Below are 20,634 nucleotides of genomic sequence, written 5' to 3'. Positions count from 1 at the left end.
TTCTCAGTATCAGGTGGAACCAGTATCCCTATGCAATTAGGTAGAAAAGATTCCATACACCACTTTGAAAAAGTAATTCTTTCACTCCACTCAACTTCTTCCTGTCATGGGAGCAGATCACAGCTGCTCTGGGTCATGGATGGGACGATTCACAGCACTACACACAGCTCCCTGCTTGCTAGGCTGAGCCTGGCTCAAGGGGAAAGGCTGAGGCTGGGATCTGGGATCACGCACACAACCACACAGGGCAGGGACAGGCTTCCACTCCTCAGAGGGGTGTGTGGGAGGTGTCTTTTGGCTGTGTTGGCACCCAGTTTCTGGGGATAAGGAGGGTGGGAGCCTAAGCAGATGGATCCTGCTGTGGGAGAGAAGTCGTACACAAAAATCACCACCAGCTCACGTGATTTGCTAGGCCCACAGCTACCCAAATTAAACAGTCACTCAAAAGGATCAGGAAGTATTTTATTCATCAACTTTTACCTAGTTTGACACTTCCTGTTCTTAGCTGGATGGTCTACCTTCCCAGAAAAGCTGCAAATTTTGATTTTCATACCTTCCTTCTGTAGGGGACAGCTCCTTCAAATCCTCTAGGCAAGGCTTCACATTCAAGAGTTTTTTGTACAGAGCCAAGGGAAAGTGAAGGTCTACCACTGTGAAATTGTAGATTGCAAGACCACATATGATGCCAATCAAATGAAACCAGTTGTGTTCTACAAAACACTGCAAAACCACACAGAGAAATCCTGATGAGACACACTGTCACTAGTGCAATGCACACTACCCTTTCCTCCATGCACTAAGAAGCCAGACCCTGCTTTTCCAACTGGGACAAAGTCAGAGAGCTCCTATTAGGTGCTATTTTATAAATTTCTTGCTGGTGTGTGGCACAGAAAGGAAGCTTCAAACACCATGCTCTGTTAATTTTGTAAGCAATGATCACTGTGGAAATAGTAGCTTTCCACCTTACTGGCCTTTAACCTCTTTTTAATTACCTCTGTGCTTAGACCCTAACAGTGCTTCAATGTTTACTGCCTAGGTACTGCAAGAAAATGTGTTAACAATCCTCTCCCTACTACCCATCTTATTTTCTATTAAAAGCTTTTGCATCAGCACAGTTCCACCCAGGCAGATACACCAGCAGAGGTGCCAGCACAGGCCTCCTTTTCTTCACGTATCGACTCTCACGCTGCTGTGCCAGTCACAGACTGGCTGCCCACGTTTGTTAGGAGCTCCACATCCACGACTCATTTTCAGTGCTTACACTGTCATCACTCCTGGTGCCAAAAGACTTATTTTATAGCACTGACATTAGGAGTGAATGCTCTGTAATACTCTTTACAAGGTACAAAAGGTACCAGGCTCTTCCTTCCTTTCAATCCCCCTGGCAGGACAGCCACACCTTAAGGGACGACTGGCAACGTAATTTTCCACCTTGCTATGGAGGTGAAGGACATAAACCACCATCTCCAGCCATCTGACAGATACAGATCTTGCACACTCTTCCAAAACCAACAACCTTCCACCACAAGCCCTGTTTCTTCCTGTTTAAGAGCTTCCTCACATACAGCATTAGCAACTTTAGATCCTGAAGGCAACAGTGATGCATGACTAAGTGGATTGGCTGCAATTATGTGAACAGCAAGGGAGGCACTCTAATGCCATTACCACCTAAACCTTTCATTCTGTAAAACAGCACATGACCATCACATTCATGATAATAAGAGTTCTATTACCTGTCACCTGACCCTTAATACAAGTTTTATTATGGGATAAGCATCAAGAGAGAGAGCCAACTCTTTAACAGGCACAACCATCACCATTCTACTAAGGTTACACTAACTGAAAATAGAGTTCACATTGTATCACGAGTAGAAAATGAGAGGAAAACCATTTCTTTCCCATAGCTTGCCACTAATTTCCTTGTAATTTAAATGCAGAGTATTATTCCAACCTGCATGCATAGAGGGCAAGGGCTTACCGTGTCTGAAAACCACAGCAGGTTTGACTCTGGGTAGTAAGTGAACATGCCATAAATAGGGTTAAGTAGCTCTTTTAACAACAGGAGGAAAAATTCCTTTGTCACTCCTCCAGCATCAACAGCTTCTTCACCATCAAAGATGACCTGTAGAAAAAGCAGGTCAGTGACAGGGATGCAGAGCTGAGACTGAGTGAATCAGACCTCTCTCTACTCGAGAGCCATGCAAAGCAATTTGTCCAACATGCCCAAACCCACAGTAACCCACGAGCTCCTTTCAGTGCTCTGCCTGCAGGGATAGAAAGGGAACAGGGGTGGCAAATCAGGCATTTTGAGAATGCTTAAATCCTTATGCAAATCATAAATAACCACCTGTTGTCCCAACCATCAAAGCATGTTGCATGGCAGCAACTACTGAAGATGGTGGCAATCTCTCAGAGCTAAAACACATCCCGTTGTAAACAGCCTGCTACTGCAGAAGGGCAAAACAGGGACTGCATAACATCACAAAATGCTTCCTTCCCTGATCCTTGCACACTCAACACACCAGGAGAAGAGGGCAAACCCTGTGCTTGCCCTCTTGTAAACTATCCACTGCCAAAGCACTCCAGCAGTCAGAAAAAGGATTCAGTCCTTGCTCTGACCAGACCAAATGTTCCTGTGTGCAACACCTATAGAGAAATTACTGCACATTGAAGTGGTAATAGGAATGGCTCAAGGGCTGCAGAAATGTTTGCTAAATGAGAGGGTGCTAAAGATATGGGGGAAACTTACTTTGAGAGGTTTTTTCAAATCAATGTCTGAATGGATGCTCAACTCCCTTAAAGCATCACCAACTAAATTACTCCTGCGAACATGAAGTACCAGGAAAGGGCTTCTGGCCAGCAGAGGCTCCAGGGTGAGAAGCATGAAGACATTCTGCAAATTTGCACCGTTTATTGCAACCTGTAAATAAAACAGAAGTGAAAAGCAGCCTATACCTAAGCCTCTCTTTCCTCCAGTGAACAGAAAACAAGGAAAATGCTTGGTGTTCCTTTCTGCCTTTTTGGTTTCTCCAGGGCTCAAGAATCCCCTGCACCTCCTGTACTTTGTGTGTGCCTGTGTGCCCTGCTCCCTAATTTCCCACACCAACACTTTTAAGTCCACTGATCAATTCACCCCATTTGAGCAACAGAGATTAAATTACTAAACTTTTTTTTTTGTTTTTCATTAGGCAGGGGGGTGGGGAGAAGAAGCTTTATTCATGCTCCTACTGAGTCAAGAAACTCAGTGTGAACACTCAGGTAAAAGTGAGTGCTGGAGGGAAAACAGTGCCACAAGTATACCAAGCAATGAGCCAGCTGACAAATGCATCTGGCAAGGCAACAAGGATCCCATCAGATACAATTCAAAACCCTCATCCACACAGATTTTCTGGAGTTGGGCAAGGCACAAAGCCCAGTCTAAGCTTTGGCTGCACTTCAGTTATTTCATCTCATGTGTTGTCCACAGTAAATGGCAAATTCACATTTAAAAATTCAGTTTAAAAGTCAAACCTGAGACAGAAATCTATCAGAGACCAGGCTTCCTCTGCTCCAGCATTCAGAGAACTGCTGGTTTCTCTGGCATTCAAGTGGTTGTCTTGCTAAGGATCCTGTCTCTCATTAGAACAAAACCTGTACCAGTCTGCTGTTCTGCCAAGGTAAGGTCGATAGCTCCTCTCAGCACTTCACTGCTGAGAAACTGGGAAGCTGAAAACATGCAAGAGGCTGACAAAATGAGAGCAGGACAGATGACTGCAGCATCTGAGCATAGGCCAAGCCTCTTCTGCCTTACTGCAGGCTGTGTGCTCAAGCAGCCACATAAAAGCCAGGAGACGGGCATTACAGGGAACTAGCACCATAGCCACAATTAACTGTGATGACAGTTTTCCACCCTGAAGGAACCTGACAACCAAGGACCTCAGCAAATTTACTTCACAGAGGATGGGACTAGTCCCAGACCCAGCTGCCCTGGATGAGGGGTCAGTGCCCAATACTTTGTCTGTCTCAGGAGGCATCTGTGTGAGCAGTGCCTGGCACTGGGACACTTCCACTGGCACAGAGGCCAGCTGTCCTTGTCACAGCCTGGCTGTGAGCTGGCTTGGCTGCCACCTACAGGGTGCTGGAGCTGGACACCTGCTGTCAGCACTCCTGGAGGGCCCCAGGGCTGTGCCCCTCACTGCAGCTGGGTGGGTGGGCTGGAAACAGCTGCTGTGCTGCCTGCAACCACAAACAGAACCAGGAGCTGGTCTACAACACTCACCTCATTTTCAGAAGAAGCAACCACTCCAGCAGCAGGTAGAAATTTTGAAACAAGTGCCCACTTACCTGAATATCCAGGTATATCCTGAATATCCCACTTATCCAGTCTTACAGCTCCTCACCTTACTCCTTATCCTTGGATTATCATAAATACATAACTACTCCATCCCTATACAGTTTAAAGTTCCACCACATGCACATCTGGAAGTTCTGATGTTGCCAGACAAACATTTTTGAAGGGAAAGACATCAAGGACTGCCTCTGCAATATCCAGAGCAAAGAGGCTCTCCAGCTACACTGCTCTCCTGTATCACGGGAACAATGAACTGTTGCACACACCAGCTCCCAGTTAATATCCTTTCTATGCAGGCACCATTGCAAAAGGCAGAGAAAAAGAAATGTGTCAGGAAAAGGAAAATTGGGAGAGAGAATGACTACCTGCATCTGTAATTCTGCATCTGTCTGTAACATCTTGGTCTTAGCTTGAGCATCGAAGATGAAAGGGTAAGAGCAGAGAGTCACAGCGTCCTGCAAGAAAGGCAGACAAGATTTGTTCCTAACCACAGCTTTCAGAGCAGTTCTTTAAATAAGAGTCTTCAGAAACAATTTTCTTACCTGCATGATGGATGGCCTTACTTTCTGTGAAAGAAAAAGAAAAGTATGAAAATCCTTTACTCTTTCAATTTTGTGTCTTGCGGGTTTTTTGGCTGGACTAGTCCAAAGGTGACCCAAAGTAAATTTTTCCTCCTTTGGGACCAACAACCCATTTTTCTTCCTCTTAAAGAAAGCATGGGAACTTCCTTTTCAAGAAAATGCACAAATCTAATTCAAAACATGAACATCAAACATTACTAAGAGGACTGACTGGCACAGAATCCTGTTAGTCTGCCATGGGCGAAACTTGCTCTCATGAAGAGTAACAAAGGCAGAAACCATATGAAACAACAGGAGAGACCACAAGGCCACTACATGGTGATACAACGACACCCCTGCAATGCAAATTACTCATCATTAGCCATATTGACACATTTTTAACTATCTCTTACATAAATTTAAGTCAGTACTTTATTGTTCTGCTCACTAAAGGTAAGCACACAGCAGCACTATCTAATTGATGGAAAGCAGAGGATGGGGACACAGCACACACAAGACTTACAAAGCCCACGAAAACACACACAAAAGTTATCACTACAGGCAGGTTTTACTCTTGCAGCATCCCTTGGTGGATGTTTTTTGGTGTTTTTTTTTACACTTGGGATTCCTTTCCTTGCTATAATTAAGTAATCTCACTGGGTTCCCACACAGCATATTCCAGCCCTCAGTTTAGTTATCTCCTTTCTTACAAATGGGAAAGTGAGACATAAAAGAGGTGAAGGGTCTTACCCAAGATCACCCAGCAGGTTACTGGAAGAGCCAGGAATAGAACCCACATCTCTTGAGGCTTGGTTCAGTCCCCTAGCCAGAACGCCACACTGCCTCCTCTTACAGAGCAACATTTTAACATCACTGGCTACATTATTCACAATACCTGCCTAAACAGCAGAAGTAAAGGGCAAAAATTATAATTTTAGAATACAGGACTTGGCTCCTGAGGTCTTGATTACATTAAAAGGATCCAGTGACTGAATTAATCCCCTTGTGCAAAGACTGAATGAAATTCATATGAACAATCACAGAGACTGTTGCAAGCTTTGGTTAAATATTGCTAGTTCCAACTCTTTCAACAGCCCTTTTATTTTTAAGTCAATTGTGTAAAGCACTCAGATCTGAGATATTTAACACATAGAAGATCCTATACTGAGTACATTACGCTCTCGTTAAGGATATTGGAAATATAGATCTACAGCCAGAGACACAAACATGGACAGCTATTTCATGACTATACATAAAACCTCTTACCATTCCAGCCTGGTGCAAAAACCACATGAGATAATCCTCCTGAATGTCCACCAAACTGGAAATCTCAGGGATATAAAACTTATCATATTCCACGTGTTTAACCTTCTGATTCACCTAGTGAAGAGGACAGGTGGAAATATTTTACACATTTTAACATATTTTCAGCATTTTTCAGGTTTTCTTTCATAAATTCAGTTACAACAGCTTGCAACAAGAGGACCCAGAAAGGTTTTCAAACAACATACAATCTCTTGTATTTTGGTACGAACCAGGAAGAATCAAATAAACCTCTTTCTAACTTATTTTAATTCCCTCTCCTCCTCACCCTGACCACCCAACAACAACACAGTGAGAGCAGAGACAGTCAAGGGACAGGTGTTTGTGGTGCCACTCTGCATGGCCCAGCAGCAGCCTTCTTTAGGGTAACTTTATGTCTAGTCTTTGAGACAGGACTAAACAGTCTTCAAGAGCCCTGGGCTTAGGAAAGCCACTAACATCTTCCCCGTGTGACTTGACAGACAGTGACACAGCTCACAACCAGCAAAGGGCAGTCAAGACTGATCATCTTGAGCCAACACATGCCCAGGCTTTCCCCTCACCTTGTGGAGTTTCTCCAGAAGTCTGAGAGCAGCTGTAATGTAGCTGCTGAACAGGACTGGGATCAGCAGCGTCTTCCTTCCACTGAGGAGGTAAACCACCGCACCTTTATAGAGGTCCACAAGCCTGAGGAAGTATCTTGGGCACACCTGCGACCACCAGTTATCTGGAAAGCAAAGGACATCAATATAAATCTTAATCAAAGGCCAGAGTATCCCCTAAATAAGGGGTTACAAGTGAAAAAAAGGGGAATACACCTGAAGAGTCTTTAAAAAAATTTCCCCATTTCTGCCCTAGCTGTAGCAACAGGAAAGTGAGGCAGTCATCTAAATGCCAGAAACTGAAAAGCTCCTCCCTTTCCACTCTCATCAAGCCACACCACATTACCCAGCCCAAACCCTGATCAGGGTGAGAGCCTGAATCTGAGGTTTTTCAATCTTCAGTCTCTCAATCTGTTTCAAATACCTGCCATTCAGAATACTGTCATCTTGTGGGCAAACATCTGTCTCTCAGGAGTGACAAGGCAAGAGCTGCCTGGGCAATTCCCTGCAGCGCCACATACTTTTTCAGCAGGTGTCAGTCAGAGCGTGTCTCCTGGCACATCTGCACTAAAGGATTAACTCCCCCTCTTTAGAGAGGCTGATTCCTTTCTTGACAAGGACAGGTAACCCTTACTTTCCCCTGAAGGGACCCTGACTATCAGCTTCTTTCTTAGAACCTGTGAAGTAGAAGCTGGAGCCTAGGATTCTTTTGGAGGTCTGAATGCATCACATAGCAATTTACATGATAATACCAGGTTTAGTACAAGACAGCCTTAAGAAACAGATAACAAAAAGAGCAGATTGAAGATTGTTACTAACATTAACAAATGTTAGTAACAATCATCAAGCAGCACATCTTCTGTGCAGTTAAAAATAAACTCAGAGGAAAATATATTAGGAATTAAAATACTCAGAAGTGGGAGAAGAGTTTAAGTGTTCAGCTTAGTCACAGACCAATACCTTTGTCTGCATCTGGTAGAGGACAAAATAATTTAATATTACATTTAGTATACTTTTTTTTTTTTTTACCTTATACAGAAAAGATATTCTAAAGTGATCAATAGCTGAGCAAATTTAATCTTCATGATATACAAAAATCTGTATTTCAGTAGAGGAAAGCAAATTTATCTGGAACTGGGTCTCTGAATGTGTGTAAACTAAGTAAGGTAAATTAGATTAACCTCCCTAGTAAGTTGTTCTTTGAAATGATATTTTACTTCGAAATTAAAACAATTCTTAAATGATATTTACCAAGAACTTTGCTGGGATTGGTATCCAAGCGCAAAATAGCCATTGCTAAAGGAAGTGTCAGAGAGATGTAATACTTGGAGTCTTGGAATGGTGGGAATTCTGGGAGAATCAGATAGATTCTCATTGCCTCAACATCTGGTGGAGAGCTGGACAGCTGAGGAATCAAAAAGCTTTCAAAGCTCTTCAGTATCTACAGAAAACAAAACAAAGACAATTTATCCATGGTGATAGAACACCTACAATGTATACAGTATTTAAGGGCTGATGAAATGGCAAAACCCTGAGTGAAAAAAAAAAAACCCTGAGTTAAAAGTCAAACCCAGAGTGAAAAAGAACCCAAAGCTATAAACAGTGTAGCTAAAAGTGGCAAGGGGAACATGTATGGTTTTATCCCACAGCTCTGCACTTGTGAAAGAAATTCTCACAGTTAGAATAAATTATACAACCATGAAGTATTCAACTCCTGACAGACACATAATAATTACATATATAACATACACAGCAGACATTCAAGTATTGAATGCCATGAGATAAAAATGTTTTTAAATAAAAGCCTTGGAGATACATTCTGAGGAGATCAAAATCAGCCCAGGTCAAAGGAGAAATACCATTAAATGTCTGGCTTTGAGATTTGCAGTACAACCTTTGCCCAACAATGCTGCTGGTACTTGCATGCTAGAGAGAGACAAAGCCCTAATGAATATCCAACTCTCAGAAGTGCAATACCTGCTCCAGGAGAATGGAGTGCTGAGAGTTCATCAGCTTCTCAAACAGCACTCTCGTGGAGTTCAGATCAATCCCTGGGATCTTTGGACTGGTTTTAAAATGTTCATCAATTCTTCAAAAAAGAAATCACAGACAGGCATAAGCTTAAAGAAGAAACCCCATTACCTGTGTATTGACATGACCTGAGAGCAAGCAACAGAGAAATGACCACTAGGGAATTCATAAAACTAGAAACGAAGATGCTCTCTTCTCTGGGCCTTGGTTAGAGCTGAGATTCTTGCAGAGAAACACTTCCTCAAAGTCTCCAGTGTCCCCAGGACACCATCACTGACTTAAGAGTGCTGTATTGGACACTCTGAAGGGGAAGGCAGCTATTAAAGACAGCATGCATTTGTCAGTTTGATGGTGTGACTGTAACAACATGAGGAGCTGAGCATGGTCTGCTGCAGCAGAAGGGCTGTTCCCATAACAGCACAGGCTCCAGGCTGGAAACATCTCCCCAGAGACACCTAGGGCTGTGCTCTGCCAAGGCAGGGCTGGGTGTGCTCAGGCACACAGTCATAGAGAAGCTGCTGCCCCATCTAATCAGTAACACAAACATGGCCTTAGGATATGGGAGGGATGCACTGGGGTATTTCTGTCAAGTGCACCTTGGTACATAGTTAAATACAGCCTCATTTAAGGCTTCAGAATTTATCATTCATTTGGTTGAAGATTCTCTGTAGAAGTTAAATCCTGCACTAGCCAAGACACCACTGAAGTGGAAGAACAGCTGTATTTGGTTGATGAAGCCATAAACTCCACTCATTTCCACATTCAAAGGAGACATGAGACTATTTAAAGTGACCCAGCAACTTGGATACCTCAACAAGGGTTTTAAAGCAACATGACACAACTCTTCTGATGCAGTAACATGTCAGAACACTAGAGAAGAAACCACTGGACAAGCAGAAAAACACCAGAATAATTAGCAAACTACCTTCTTTTTCAAGTTGCTCTTGGAATGTATTGCACAAAGATTACTCAGAGTAAGTACATTTTTCTTCACCTAGTTACAGGTTATTTACTCATCACATCACCAGAAAAATTTCTCCTCCTCCTCATCGTATGCTGGTACCTCCTCAGCATTTACAGACACAGCCAACACAAGCCTTCCCAACCCACAGCCTTTGACTCAGCTATGTGTCTTACAACCTTGTCACCACTTATTGTGGGTTACACCCGTTTGAAATTCCTCCTTCAGTAAGCACAAAACTTTCCACATGTCATGTCACCTAAAAGGAAAACACTTCCATGTTGCCCTTGATGTATTTTCAAGAGCAGCCTGTGTGGAAGTACACTTTCACATGCACCAGCTAGCTCAGCTCAGACACCTGGCATCCCTAATTTCCCTTAATGTCCTATTCCTGTCCCTCTCTTTAAAGATGTTGGTATCTGTTTCAAAAGGAAGAATAACAGTTGTGGCAATTCCAAGAAGTCTGTGTCGCTTACAGAACGCTCACCATCAACTCCCTGAGACCTTCTGCCTTCTTTACCCAGCTCTGACCACCCCACCCCTTTAGGGGACATCCTCTGCCCTCATCTCCTGCCTGATCAAAAAACATCAAATCCCACTGCAGAAGCGAGAGCAGCAAAGGGACTCCTGTCTGCATCAAGGGAAAGCCGTACATGTGGAAATTTGGCACTTACTTCTTCTCCAAGAAGCTTCCATTCCAGCAGGCAGCTGAGGACAGTATCTGAACAACATTACTGTTTGCAGCAGGAAGACAGAAGAAAGCAGAAATACAGGTTATGAATGGATGCCTCAGTAAATCTCTTCATCTCTCTTCCCTTCCTGAAACAGTATCAGGATAACCCCTTTAGAGGCACAGAGGGCAAGATTTCATTCAGGATCATGTAAGGTCCCTCTTTGAAAGGAGGTATTAGTGCCTCCTTTCCACCTGTTCTGCCCTTCTCATGGCAGGCACACTGGGGAAAGAACTTTATCAGCCTGTTCACAAGTTCTTGCTGCTTCTCAATAAATTTAAGCACACAATGCAGGACAACTTTAAAACCAAGTTCCCACCCACCATCTGCAATGCTGAGGCAGCCTCAAATTCCTCTGGTTTTGCTCAGAAGGTCTCACCTGGCAGCCTTGTGACAAGGCAACTTCTCCCCTTGGAAAGGACCAAGAACCACACTTGAAAAGGCTGCTAAATTTCAAGTGAAAGCATGGCACGGAAGCCAACAAAATTATTTAAATAGAACTTTCAACAAAAGGCTTGTCCAGTGCCACAATACCTACTTGACAGAATTAGAACTGTTCTTTTCTAAAAGCTTTTGCCTCCAGACATCTATAGTTTCATCATTTATTAAACAGGTGTAACGTGTTTCATTTATGGTCCGGAAATCATCAGCAGGCAAGGAATTCTGTGAGAAGATACAGATTTCAGCAAAGACAAGGCTTGTAAAACAATTCCTTCCTATCCATAATCTCTGTTTTAATAAATAACTGATAGCTTCCTTAGTGTGGTCTCTGAAAAGGTTTGGTTAGAAGTTTTGTGGCATTACTAAGAAGTCCAAAAGGGAAGGTATGAAGAAGTTTGAGGGAAAAAAGATCCTCAATACATTTTAAAAAGAGGAAAATAAATAAATAAAAGTATCATTTCCTAGTTGTACCAAAGCTCTCATAAATACTGTCATATATAACTACAGGCTCAGTACAGTTATTTTAGACCTATTTCCATGCCTCAAAAGTTTATCCCAAACACTTCTTAAAAGAAAAAAGAAGACAGAAGTGGGAAAACCAATTCAGCATTCAGCCCTCCATTCAGCACTGACTGACAAAATCCCATTGTATGTGGCTGATGGCCCTACACATGCAGAAGCCATTGCCACAGGTGCCAAGCAGCCCCCCTGCTTCCAATCTGCAAAGACTGGATTCCCCTCCTTGCTGATTAAACTGGAATCAGTGTCTTCCCAATGGCTTTGATGTGCCTCTAAAGAAAGGCAACTTGCAGCCACTGAAGTTGTAAATCCCTATAACAACTGTCAGAGCTGGTAAGGCTTTTAAGGCAGAATGGAGTCGAAAGCAATTCAAAATATTTTAGAAAAAAAAAAAAATGCTGTGTTGTGAATGCTGGAACAGGGGAGAAGACTTGAAAATATACTTCATTTGGCTTACCTCGTATTTGGAGCAAAGCACAAATGTTTGGTCTCCTCCAGAGAAGATATGTTTAACAATGTGGTATTTACAGGCGTCTGCTCAAGAAAGACACAGTTGTGTTAGAGGCTGATGAATGCAAGACCCTACTTGTACTTCCTCCCCTCCCATTTGCACTGCCAGCACAACTACAAGGAGCACCTTTGAAGGCCCTGCTGAAATCAGCTGGAATTCAAGCAGTGCAGCACTTTCATGGGAGGTACACAGGAGGGGAAAGTTGTCACTTTTAAACTGCAACAGGGGCTTTAAGAGAACAAAGCCTCTGGAACACAGTATTAGTACAATTTCATGAAGTCTCAAGATAGCCAAATGCTGAGCTCTGCCATAAAAAGAGAAAGGGAGATGGCACACATTAACAGAGAGAGAGAGCAAAAGGTCACCCAGAAATTACCACAGCGCATTTGGAACAACAGGACGGTTTTCTTTTGGAATTTCCAGAAATTTCACAGAACAATGCTAAGATGCCTTTAGACAGCCATGGGTGAAATTATTTATGTCCATTTGGCACTTCAAATTGAGCACAGTACATACCAGGTTTCCCTGAGAGTTGCCCATTATGAGCTGCCCAGTGACCCTTGACAGGAGAGGGACACTTTACATTGCAAGTGTGCCCTGTTCCCAGCTGGCCTCTTGTTCCACAGCCAAATGCATAGATCATTCCTGAAGAAGGCACAAAGGCTAAAGTGTGATGTCTGTAAGAGATGGGTACAGAATTTGGGCCTTGTTTAACAATGAATTAAAAAAAACCAAACAAAAACAAAGACCAAAACTCACCAGGAAAAAAACCCCAAGAACCAAACCAAGTGCAGCCTAGAACTGACTCTTATTTCTCCCAGGCTAGAAGCTGGTGCCAAGCAGCACCTTTACACGGGCACCAATGCTCAGTTTTTGCCACCTGATGGCACCAGTTAATGGGATGAAACCCTTTAGTAGGAAGCAACAAAGAGCAGCTTGTGCCAGCTTGCAGCTGGTATCAGCTTAGTCATTTGCTAAGCCTGTACATTCTGAAAGGCAACAACACTGCACCAGTGTTGCAAACCCACTTTTCATTAAAGAGGCTGGAAACTTGTGACCAAAGGGGCTTCTGCTCTAAAGTCTTGCTGAATTATTAAGTTGGAAAGGTGTCTTTTACAGGTCAAAGCGCAGGGTACAACCCCAATTAAAAAACCATCTCATCTAGAGGGCCTTAAAACTCTCATGCAAAGTAAGATTTAAATTCATTTAGCTTTGACATATAGAATGCAGAAGCAGGACTATATCCCCCTATTTACATGATTCAATATCAGCATTAACCTCCAGCAAAGATAAGTTTCTGACTGCACACAGGACTCACCTGCCACAAGCAATCTGGGATACCTCACTGCCCATGAGCTCAAGAACTCTTCGGGGGTTCACCTCATCATTCATGGAGTCATGGCCCAGCTGCCCACAGGAACCTGCACCGAAGGTGAACACCCCTCCACTCTGTTAGCAAATCAAACAGCAGAGTCTCCATTTAGGGACCCATAACCCAGCAGGATCTGACTCCAGTTTCAGTATGAGCCCAAAGTTTAGGCAGAGATTGATGGGGATTCAGAAAAGAAACTTGGGTTCTGCTAATGCAGCTTTCAAGTAAGCTACCTTGCCACCTATCAGAAACTAACAGAATTCTCTTCAGGTGTATCTACACTAGACAAGTTCCTACAAAACTTGATTCCTAGAATGGTATTTTTTCCCACAGGAATCCCAATCTCAGTTGTTTAATTTGTTTTACAGTGGAAAACACTGAGGCTCTAAAATAGGAAGCAACACCTACAAAGTGGCAGAGCCAAGGCAAGAACTGAACTGCTCTCTTTCAAACCCTAGCCCTGTCCCCTGGCCACTAAATTATACACCACTTGGAAGTGGCAGGTTTGGAACTGAAAACCTCTTGTAAATGTTGTGAGTACTAATGTTTAATTTAGACACTCATCTATTTTAGCTTCCATCTTATTCTGATGCACAGTATTACTCTATTTTCCAACAAAATGCTATTTTCATCCCTTTGGATGTGTGTTTGTTAATTTTTTTCCTCCCAAAGCTAATCTTTTTAAGTGATTTACCTGAGTTTTGCTATTTGTTGCCATAGATTATTAACATCCTCACCTTCAAAACCAGCAGAGGATTGTGTAGGCAATGAATCTCAGAATATACAATTAGGTGATACTTTCCACTTAGTTTCTCTTACTGGGGTCAGAAGAATACCTTAAGTTGATCAGTGTTTTTCTACCATTACACAGCAAACTACTGTGAAACCATCAGGCAGGTGAGACAGTGGCCAGGGTTCCCAGGTCAGCATCTTTACCTTTGTCAGGACTGCTGTGTGTTCCTCTCCACAGCTGATGTAAACAACCTTCTGAGACCGCAGCAGCTTCACGTGACAGGGGGACTCTCTGTCTGCAATGAAGTCAAAGGAAATAAAGCAGCTGCTTCATAAACACAAGCCTGCATGTCCAAGGAAAGCACTGCCAGTCTGATTTTCAGACATGGTCTGTGAGCACAAGGGAAACTTTAACAACTGTGGTGAAAAAGGCCCCACGTGTCCTTGAGTACCTTACTGCTGCTTTTCCCCTCGAATTCTTAAAAGACTTGACTGCCTCAAACAAAATCGTCCAGAGCAAGAATGCACGTGTTGATTATCTTACATAAATTCAACATGCACTTGCTGTTTGGGAGATATGGTGAGGGCAGCCTAGAAACACCCACCCACCTTCAGCTTCATGCTCCATTTCAGACTCCTCAGGAATGACTGCAAATATTTGTTTCCAAAATCTTACTTAGACTTTTCCCATATAGAACAACCCTGACACGTGGGAGACACTTGTGTAAGACACATGGTAAGCTGAATCCCAATGTGTATTTAAATACTCAGCTTTCCTTCTGTTGTCATCCTTTAAGCAGAAGATCCTCCTACTTGCAAAGGCTAATCACTACCAACCATTAAGCAATGCTTTTCTCCTTCACTCTGCCAGCCCTAATCATTTAAAGTCTGTCTCCCAGGGATGAATACTGTAAAAATAAAAGCTAAGCACTTCAAGGAGCAGCAGATACCCCAAAACAATTAGATATTAAGGGAAGCAGCTGCTTATTTCATACCAACAAAAAGTCAGGTTCCTACCTATAGAAGTTGCCCATTTCTTAAGATTCTCACCTAAGGATTTGTAAGGTGCATTTTTACAGGGTAGTGAAAGAAAAACAGTCACGTTTTCATGAGTTTAGAATTAAGAGCATATTTTTGATTTACTTTTTTCTGTATTTTAGCATTCTGATCTTTCTTTTGACAGGAATGACACTACTTCTCTATGTAGCATAATTGTTAATAATAGCAGTGCTACAGAGTACCCATCTCTCTATAGCATAATTGCTAATAATAGCAGTGCTACAGAATACCTATGTTTGCAGACCTTGCTGTTCATGTTTGACAAGTATAATTCACACTGTCTTACCATGATTCACTTACCATAAATACCACATATTTACTACAACGCCAGGCACTGAGGGGGAAGCAGAATATGATCCCTGGCCAGCACCACCCCACAAGCTGATGCCTATTCTGCTCATTTAAGATTAGCCCTGTGTCAGTGTAAGCCTCTCATAAGAAAACTGCAGCTTTGTTTTAATTAGAAGCATTTATCTGCCAATCTACATGGAAAGGACGCTGCTTCTGTTAGATCAGACTTCATTTGGAGACACTACAAGGTATCTGGGTGCATGCTAGGTATCACATCCATACTCAGTAACTCACCTAGACACTTAAATCTGCTCAGGAATTATGCAGAAACCAATAAAGAGGCTGACTTGTAGGTCCAAAGAAAATGTTCCATTCACTTGCTTTATTCCAAAAAGTTAAGAGCGTGTGAATGACAGGCAAAAGAGATCTGGGCTTTTCAGACCCCCACCTGAAAAGACTACCATTGGCCCTATGTGCCTGGCAAACTGTGCAACAAATAAACTAGACAACATTTCACAGTACTGAGATATTCAGTGTTGCTGTCATTTTGTAGCATACAGTTGCTCACCAGTCAAAGTCATGTTGGGAAATGAGGAGATGGGTTCAGCCTGCTGTTCTGCAGGGAAAGCCTTTGCTCCAACCAGCTTCAAACAAAATATGGGCAAAATATTTTTGAGAAGAGGGAGAAAGAATATGAGCACTTTCTTTGATATTTGCATGTTGAAACTCACACTTGAAAGACCTCTCTTTTTAACCCTCCACATTTAAATTAACACCCACTAGGGAAAAAAAAACATGTTTCTGTTTCTGCTAAGTATGGAAAGCCTGTAGGGACAGAGACTTTCTCTGCCATCTCATCCCAGAGGAGCTGCTGAGTGCTTTAGACTCACTCAGTAAAAATACACTGGCAATGCAACAAGAGGCACTAGGCCAAAGGAATCTATCCTTCTTTCACCTAGCAGCATAATTTTCATACCTCGTTCATCACTTAGTCCCAGCTGTCCTGAGCTGTTCTTTCCCCAGCCAAACACAGCCCCTGAGAGAGACAGGGCAAAACTGTGGGCTCCACCTGCAGCAACCTGAGCCAAAGGGATCCCATCAAGAGACTTGACACGCTGTGGACTGGCTTGGGAGGGACATTCTTTGCCCAAGCCCAGCTGACCATAGCTGTTCTGCCCCCATGTGAAGAACTGGCCATCTGAAACAAGGGAAGAAAGAGAATGGTGGGTGAAAGTTAGCCAACAGAAAAGCAAGTTTGCCAAAATGAAAAGAAACAGCTCTGGAGGCTTCACTCCCACCCAAGCCTCATGATGAAAAGAAAAAAAGCAAAATCAAGAGAGACATTCTTTGCTAAAAAAAACAACCCATGGCTTGAAGCCACCAGGCAAATAAACACACAGGCAAGTAAGTGCAAAATACAAAATACAACTGCCGTAACAAACAGTGGAACAAAAAACCAGTCCACGTTTCACACAAAAGAGTAACGGCCAAGGAAAATTTCAACACAAAGAAATTAATTACACACATTTTTCTAAATCAAGATGGAAAGCTTTCAAGCATTCCTGCCATCATTCACCAGTGAAACAGTGGGTGGTCTGTGTGTAATATTTACTTTGTTCACAGCATTGGCAAAGCTGTTCCCCAATATTCATGGTACCTGATCCATTTTATAGCATCCCATTTGGCCCAAAAGCAGTCAGGACATGGGATGTCTTTGATTTATTATGCAGAAATATGCAGTCTTGGACACTGTGCAAAATAACAGCACAAACTTTGGTAATTAATAATGGATGTCACAGTACCTGCTGCCAGAGCTAGGCAATGCCAATTTCCACAGGAAACCTGCAGTATCGTCTGTTGGTTCAATTTCTTTATCAACCTGAAGATGATGATACTATTTTAGAATAAGTGTCCACAAATATGGCATCACCTTAGATAAAAATTTCCATTTCCACTCAGGTATTTGTTGCATATATACAGAATCTATGGTTTTGAGACTGAGGAACAGTGCCTTGAAGGCAGTCCAGATCCACACGTAATAGATGCAAAGCTGTGGAGACCTCTAGACACTTGACTAGTAACTCAGCTACATTTCCTGCTGTAACACTGAATCCAGCCATCTGGAAATGGTGAAAATAGCTGGTTCTTGGTGTCTCTTTCACTATTCTTTTTCAGGCACTGACATTTTTCATGCTGTTATGGGCCTAGCAGTTCCAGTGAGTTACAGCACCAAACCCTCTTCAGTGCTCTATACAGAGAATAGCATGTCAAAGGTTCAAGTTATTCCACAAAAATGTTATTTTAAAAATGGCACTATCACACTGCTGTGTGAGCCCCTCTCTCTCTCTGTTTTATCAGAACAACATCCAAGTTAAAGACCGTCTTCCCACAGAGCATTTCAGCTCAAACATTAATCTTTTGTAATTGAAACTCTTCATTTAAATTCTGTTTCAATAACAGCCATCTTAGAGGGACAGCCCCAAACTTCTGCTCTGCTCTGGACCTGCAGTGGCAGACCAAATGAGAGACTGCATCTGTTGTTAACACAGCATGATAAAACACCATGAAGTACAAACAGCATTTCTGGTTTTAAGTACTCTTTTATGCACCTCTTTTTTCTGTACAAAACATTGTGACATTTTTCATGGAGGAAGTTAAGCACGCTCCAATGTACTTTTCCATACCTCAACCATCCATGAGCAGAAACAAAGCTCCTGAGCACTTGCAGTCACCAGAACAGCAATGAGGAGAAGGAATCACCTTCATCCCAACATGAGAAGGGCCCTATTCCTGCCACACTGAGAGAAAGTAACCCTCCCAAGGTGAGCAGCCCTTGATGCATCACCTCCAGGCAGCTTCCCTGAGGAAAGCTGACCCTGGTAAATGCTTACCTTGGTACTGTCACTGCGTCCTCCATAGTGGTGAGCCCCAGCTGTCCGTCGCTGCCGGCGCCCCAGGAGAAGAGCTGGCCCTGGTCGCTGAGGGCCACGCTGTGCGACTCCCCACAGGCCACATGCACAATGTGCTGCCCGGCCAGAGCCCCGATTTGCTCTGAGGGAAACAGAGGGAAAACATCTCTGGTCACAGCACTCATCTCACAGCGACACACAGACACCAGGTCTGGGAAAATCCGCATGCAAAGCCATGCCGGGGAGTGCGCCAATCCCCGGGTTAGTTTTAAAATGTCCTACAGGAGAAAAAGCACTAGCTTTACTGAAAACATGTCACTGCTGAGCTCTTCTGAAAGCCTGGATTGAAGATCACAGAAGGCAGACAGGTATACATGCCTCAAGCACAATGACAGCCAGCCTCAGCGACACAGGAAAAACTATCAGGTTATTTAGGAACAGATAACCCAGATCTGAGGTTTCCCCACTCAGTTTTGATTCAGGGATCATCCCACACTGAGAAGATAGCAGACCCTGTAAAACATATTTGACCTTCCACAGCTCTCATGTCCAACAAAGATGAGTCATTCACAAAGCTGGATGTCATCCACAACCCATCCACCACACCTTGACTTACTGCTTGATGTGTATGTGTTACGACACCCTCCATGCTAATCTTGGAACAAGTTTGAACCTATCAAACTATTACTGTCACTGTCAAACACTCATTAAAAAAAGTACCATATAAAGGAAGCAAAATGAGATGAAGGAATAAAAGTTTAAAAAGAAAAAAAAGGGAAGACAACCCACAACTGACTTTTCATCATTACATTATGTTAGGCAACTGAAGCAGGTTTGACAACTCCTCTAAAAACACTTATAACCAAATCTTACTCCTTACACAATTCTTACAAATGGGCATAAAAAAAGTCTTGATTTTCAATAAAACCTTGGAAATAACACACAACTGATGGCAAAGCTCCCTGCACGCCAGACAAAAGCAAAGTTGCTTTTCTTTTTTCTTCCCTGAATAAATACAAGTGTTCCAGTTTGTTAAAAAAAATGACCATATAATATTGTCTTTCTTATTTATGTATTAACCTTTACATGTCGTTACTGATCATAAATATTTGGATATGGTACAATTTGTAACTCCTTTTAGCTGTACACTAGTATAACACAATTTATTAGTTTTGCACCGTATAGCTCATAGAAATAATTGTGTGATAAATATATTATATCTATGTATGCACTGCATAGCTTATAGGAATACTGGTGTGCTAACTGTGCTATATTGTAAGCCTTAGCAAAACATGAAGTGTTAAAATGCTTCTGTGTAACTAAGAAAGCAGTGTAAAGAAATTATGTTGCTTTTCCCACATCTGGTGACTGACCTCTCCAAGTGGTAACAGTGACACAAATCTGAGCAAGGAGCTGGAGAAGAACTTATTAACTCTTCCTTATCAGGGAAGTGTGAAACAACAGGATGAGAGAATAAAATATATTGACCTAATGTAGAGGATGTCATGCAGATAAATCAGCATGTAAGGCCAAACAAAAGAGTTTCTGCAACTTCAAAAGCTCCCAAGCATGTTTGAATAATGTATGAAACACATGAATATGTGCGTACCTCAGTAATGTAGCAGTACATTACATGTCTTAATCTACCCTTGTGTTCTTTGGCCAATAGACAGAAGCACCCCAGCACTGGGCATTGTCCCTTTTTATCCCCTTATTAAACTTCTAAAAACTCTAAAGTGTGAACTCTGTTTTTCACAAGGTGGATGGAGAAAGATTTCAGCCTGTAAGCAACAAGGCAGTAATCAGTATTACTGAAATCCCACTTGCCTGGGACATAAGAGGAAAGGGTCAGTACATGTCATTCCATGAAAATGACACCCCACACCACAGGCATCCAGAAATCATCAACACACAGAGCACCAAAAGCTGCTTACCAATTAATCTATGTGTCTTAAATTAGTGTGGAAAAAGGTACCCCTAAGAGGGCTTGCCTTCTATGTCTGGGAATGAGAAAATGAGGAGAAAAATCCCTAATGGATGTTACTGAAGAAAAAGGTGGCAACTATTTAAATACATCTAGCCAAGGAAAATACCACCTCAACATGTGCTTTGTTTCACTCAAAATACTTAATGGCAACAGAGGTGCAGTTTACACGTAACAAGCACACAAATATCTAAGGAAGAGTTGAGACCTGCCATCCAATTTCACCCTTGCTCCTGCAGCTCTTCCCAGCAGCACTAATTTCACCCAGTCGCACTGGCAGTGCAGAGACACAGCCAGGT

The 20,634-nt window shown here is 42.6% G+C and overlaps 1 protein-coding gene across 6 annotated transcripts in view; it reads right to left on the bottom strand.

The window, feature by feature from the left end:
- Positions 1-20,634, bottom strand: part of HERC3 (HECT and RLD domain containing E3 ubiquitin protein ligase 3) — a 44,925-nt gene that overhangs the window by 7,169 nt on the left and 17,122 nt on the right. For 3 of the 6 annotated variants that reach the window (XM_015623910.3, XM_015623907.3, XM_015623908.3), the window contains 18 exons: positions 18,334-18,493; positions 17,245-17,321; positions 16,419-16,640; positions 14,297-14,388; positions 13,307-13,437; positions 12,505-12,665; positions 11,935-12,011; positions 11,056-11,180; positions 10,461-10,520; positions 8,772-8,883; positions 8,046-8,235; positions 6,756-6,919; positions 6,157-6,270; positions 4,873-4,896; positions 4,696-4,785; positions 2,750-2,920; positions 1,979-2,122; positions 554-720 (listed from right to left, as the gene is read on the bottom strand). In XM_015623910.3, the coding sequence (XP_015479396.1) occupies positions 554-720; positions 1,979-2,122; positions 2,750-2,920; positions 4,696-4,785; positions 4,873-4,896; positions 6,157-6,270; positions 6,756-6,919; positions 8,046-8,235; positions 8,772-8,883; positions 10,461-10,520; positions 11,056-11,180; positions 11,935-12,011; positions 12,505-12,665; positions 13,307-13,437; positions 14,297-14,388; positions 16,419-16,640; positions 17,245-17,321; positions 18,334-18,493 (2,281 nt within the window). Of the gene's footprint in view, positions 1-553; positions 721-1,978; positions 2,123-2,749; positions 2,921-4,695; positions 4,786-4,872; positions 4,897-5,640; positions 5,790-6,156; positions 6,271-6,755; positions 6,920-8,045; positions 8,236-8,771; positions 8,884-10,460; positions 10,521-11,055; positions 11,181-11,934; positions 12,012-12,504; positions 12,666-13,306; positions 13,438-14,296; positions 14,389-16,418; positions 16,641-17,244; positions 17,322-18,333; positions 18,494-20,634 lie in introns of those variants that run through there. The other 3 variants (XM_033513531.1, XR_004496895.1, XR_004496896.1) reach the window with 3 other exon arrangements.

The sequence above is a fragment of the Parus major genome, chromosome 4 (genome assembly GCF_001522545.3).
Source record: "Parus major isolate Abel chromosome 4, Parus_major1.1, whole genome shotgun sequence".
Lineage (NCBI taxonomy): Eukaryota > Metazoa > Chordata > Aves > Passeriformes > Paridae > Parus > Parus major.
The sequence above is the reverse complement of the archived record's forward strand: the minus strand, read 5'-3'. Positions and strand labels throughout refer to the sequence as shown.